This window comes from Myotis davidii, unplaced genomic scaffold (assembly GCF_000327345.1).
Source record: "Myotis davidii unplaced genomic scaffold, ASM32734v1 scaffold609, whole genome shotgun sequence".
In the NCBI taxonomy this organism is placed as follows: Eukaryota; Metazoa; Chordata; class Mammalia; order Chiroptera; family Vespertilionidae; genus Myotis; species Myotis davidii.
The window spans coordinates 2,543,519-2,547,165 of record NW_006300164.1 but is presented as its reverse complement, the minus strand read 5'-3'; the positions used below and the strand labels follow the sequence as shown (position 1 = coordinate 2,547,165).

Sequence of the window (3,647 nt, the reverse complement as noted above, 5' to 3'; positions counted from 1 at the left end):
GGTGTAGGGGAGAGGCCGGGAGGGATGAGCAGGGCCCCGGGGCGTTGGCCCGGCAGCGGTTGTCTGAGTAAGTCCCATCGGCTCCGGCGGGAACTGAAATAAAGGCCAAGGATATGAAAGGGGAAACGGGGACCGCACCCGGCCACACTGAGGAGGCTTCGGGCTCTGGGTCCCGTAGGAGACGGGTGGCGTGGAGGTAGGGGCTTCGGGGCCCAGTGGGGGGAGTTGGGGGGCAGAGCGAGGCCCCGGGCTGCCTGCTCTCTTCTGGGAGCCATGACCAGCCCGAGGCCTGGGAAGGGGAAGGACCGCTGGCTGAGGGCCTGCCTGTGGCCGTGCCGGACCGCCTGGCAGTTGAGATAAAAAGCTGAGTGGGGTCCGGCCAGTGCGGCTCAGTGGTTGAGTGTCGACCTATGAACCAGAGGTCACAGTTCGATTCCCGGTCAGGGCACAGGCCTGGGTTGCAGGCTCCATCTCCAGTAGGGGGTGCACAGGAGGCAGCTGATCCATGATTCTCTCTCATCGTTGATGTTTCTATCCCTCTTCCTTCCTCTCTGAAACCAATTAAAAAACACATGTACGTAGATGTGTATACATACATGGGGTGGGGGGGAGAGGGAAGCGCGCGGGCAGAGTGGGTGGCCCAGCCCCTGTGGCTCAGTTGGATGCCATCCTGAGCCCCTCAGGGTTGCCGGTTTGATGCCTGGGTGGGCACACGCTTGGGTGGCAGGTCCGATCCCAGTCAGGGCGCCCATGGGAGGCACTGGATTGATGTCTCTCTCACATCGGTGTTCCTCTCTCGCCCTCCCTCCCTGGGGCCGGCAGAGGGGCTCCAGCCCAGCTCCTCTCCCACGCGGGCAGGGTCTCCGAGGGCTCCCCAGCTCCGGCCAACTCTGTGCCCAGGGGACGCGGAGCCCGGGAGGGCAGGGTGTGCGCCACAGCCTGGGAGTCAGTGTGCCACGGCACTGACCGAGACCAACCTCTCCGTCTGTCCTGCCTGGTGGGGCCTGGCCAGCCTTCCTCCAGCGCTGCCTCAGTTTACCTAGGGCAGGCCCCAGTTCAAGGACCTGCACGTGGGTGGCCGGGAGACAGGACAGGTGCCCCCTTCCCACCCAGCATGGTTTGGGCAACCACAGGAGGGGGAAATGGTCATTCTTGTCCCCGGGATGCCAGGCTGACCGAGCCGCGGGCATGGTGGCCGGTCCCCCCTTGGGGAGGGCTGCAGCCGGGAGGGGCCCCCTCACATCCTCAGTGGCTCCCAGTTGGCTCCTCGGGACCTGCCCTTGGCCGCTGGTGCCGTCCCCCCACTTCCAAATGTTTGGTCGGGCAGCCCCTCCCTGGCCCCAGGCCGGGCGGCGGGCTCTCCTTGGGGAGAGGTGTGGGGTGCAGCTGTGCCTGTCGTGCCTTAGCCGGGTGCTGCTCCCGCCCGTGGCACGTGGGGAACCTCGGGCTTGGAGGGATGACCTCCCCCAAGGCACCGCGGAGGCGGCAGGGTTGGAGGATAAGCTAGGTCCTGTCCCTGGCACCTGGCGGCCAGCTGTGCGGGTGCCCGGGTGGGTCACTGGGGGGCCTTCTGCAGCGAGCGGGGTCATGCCTGGGGGCAGGGCATTTCCCTGGGCTTCCCACGCCGTCTGCCCGAGACCAGCCTGCAGAGCCCGGGGTGCAGCAGCCCTGGGCACGCAGTCGGCGCCTTCTCGCAGCTGTGCGTGCCCCTCCTTGTCCCCTCTCATCTGGGACGCACCCTGCCCCCTGCAGACAGCGCAGGCCGCCCTGCTCTGCGGTGGGGGCCCCGGATGCTCACCCCGTGGGCTGGCTCTGGCTCCCTGCAGCCCCCCCGCACCCCGTGGGGGCGGTGACCGTCCGCATAGAGCACCTGGCCTGCCTGGCCGAGGAGGGACTGGGTGGAGGCCCGTGGAACGCCGTGGGGGCGGTTCCCGTGTGTGTGCCGTGAGCACTGCGCTCTCCGGTCCCGTGAGAAAGGGGGGTGGGAGTTGGGGGTCACGGGAAGGAAGAGGATGAGGTTCCTGTGTGGGGAGGCGCCCAGGGCTACCAGGGGGCAGCAGCTGCTGCCGCCCACCCCCGATTTCCGCCTTTGTCAGGGGTTTGCAGAAGTGGGGTGCTGGGGCGCTGCCTGGCCGGGGTCCTGGCGCCTGGGAGGCGGGCTGGCTTGGGGGGTGCAGTGGGCAGCACCGCGGGCCCTTGGTGCTGACAGGAGAGCCGGGCAGACGCAGCGGAACCAAAACTGCTGTGTCATTGCCGCCCCGGCAGCTGTTGCCAGGGTGACGGTGAGTTTCCCACGCTTCCTCTGGCGGCGGCGGGCTGCCGTGCAGGGCGCAGGGCTGTGAGGAGGGCAGGGTGTCCCTCGCAGTGGCTGCCCGAGGGGTGTCTCTGTCCCCCTCTCCCCCAGACACGCGATCGGAGACCCCGGGCATGTGGCCTCGGGGTGGACCCCAGCTCTCCCCCCTCCTCGCTGTGACCAGGCCTCAGTGCCCCTCTGTGTGCTGGGGATCCCCCAAGCGCCTGGCTCACCGGGGTCATGGGGCTCACACTGTCCTGCCGAGGGAGTGCCCAGTAAGGGAGGCGGTTCTTGGGCGGGCGAGGGGCAGGGGCTGTGCGGGTCCCCTTCTGAAGCCAGCAAGTGGGGGGTCGGCACGCAGCTGGTGCTCCGTGGGCTCAGCCCTGCTGTTCCCCGGCTGTGGCCTGGGGTGGGCAGAGCCCCCTCTGAGCCTCAGTTTCTCTTTGTAAAGTGGGGTGTGGCAGCGCTTCCCTGGCTGCAGGGCTGCGGGGGGCTGTGGCCAGGCTGAGCCCGTGTTCCCTCCTCAGCTCAGCTCGCCCATGAACCCCGTCAGCAGCACGGAGGACATCAAGCCCCCGCTGGGCCTCAATGGCGTCCTCAAGGTCCCGGCCCACCCCTCAGGGAACATGGCGTCCTTCACCAAGCACATCTGTGCCATCTGCGGGGACCGCTCCTCAGGTAGGGGGGCAGCGGGCACAGGGCCCTCGGGTGGGGGCGGGGCAGGGTCGGCCAGCAGTGAGGGGTGCCCGGGCTCTGGACCTTCTCGGGTTTTCACATCGGGGAGACCATAAGTGGGGCGCCCATGGTGGCCTGGGTGGTCCGGAGGCCCCGGAGAGGAGGCAGCTGGTGGTGGTGACGCTGGCACAGGAGGCGGCAGTGCGGGCTGTGCCTCTCTGGGCTGAGCTGGGGCAGAGGACCCCTCGCATTCACCTCTGCACCCCAGTAGCCCCTGGGGAGGACACGGACAGGGCCAGCCCCCGCGGGCCTGGGCCTCACCCCAGCGCTGGAGCCCGGAGGCCAGGTGGGGCCAGGGCCCGGGGGTGCAGGGGGTGCAGGCGCTCACGGCCGCCCGCCCGCAGGCAAGCACTACGGCGTGTACAGCTGCGAGGGCTGCAAAGGCTTCTTCAAGCGGACGGTGCGCAAGGACCTGACCTACACCTGCCGGGACAACAAGGACTGCCTGATCGACAAGCGGCAGCGGAACCGCTGCCAGTACTGCCGCTACCAGAAGTGCCTGGCGATGGGCATGAAGCGGGAAGGTAGGCGCCGGGCCCTCCTTCCTGAGCCGCCCCCAGCCCTGCACCGGAAGCTTCGCCGCACTCTCGTGGCGGGTGGCTGCTTGCATACCTCTTGT

The 3,647-nt window shown here is 68.7% G+C and overlaps 1 protein-coding gene across 1 annotated transcript in view; it reads left to right on the top strand.

Annotated features, from left to right (window-relative positions):
• The window catches only part of RXRA (retinoid X receptor alpha), a 128,236-nt gene that overhangs the window by 81,355 nt on the left and 43,234 nt on the right, over positions 1-3,647 (top strand). The window contains exons 3-4 of the mRNA XM_015572368.1: positions 2,821-2,971; positions 3,373-3,645. Of these exons, the coding sequence (XP_015427854.1) occupies positions 2,821-2,971; positions 3,373-3,645 (424 nt within the window). The remainder of the gene's footprint in view (positions 1-2,820; positions 2,972-3,372; positions 3,646-3,647) is intronic.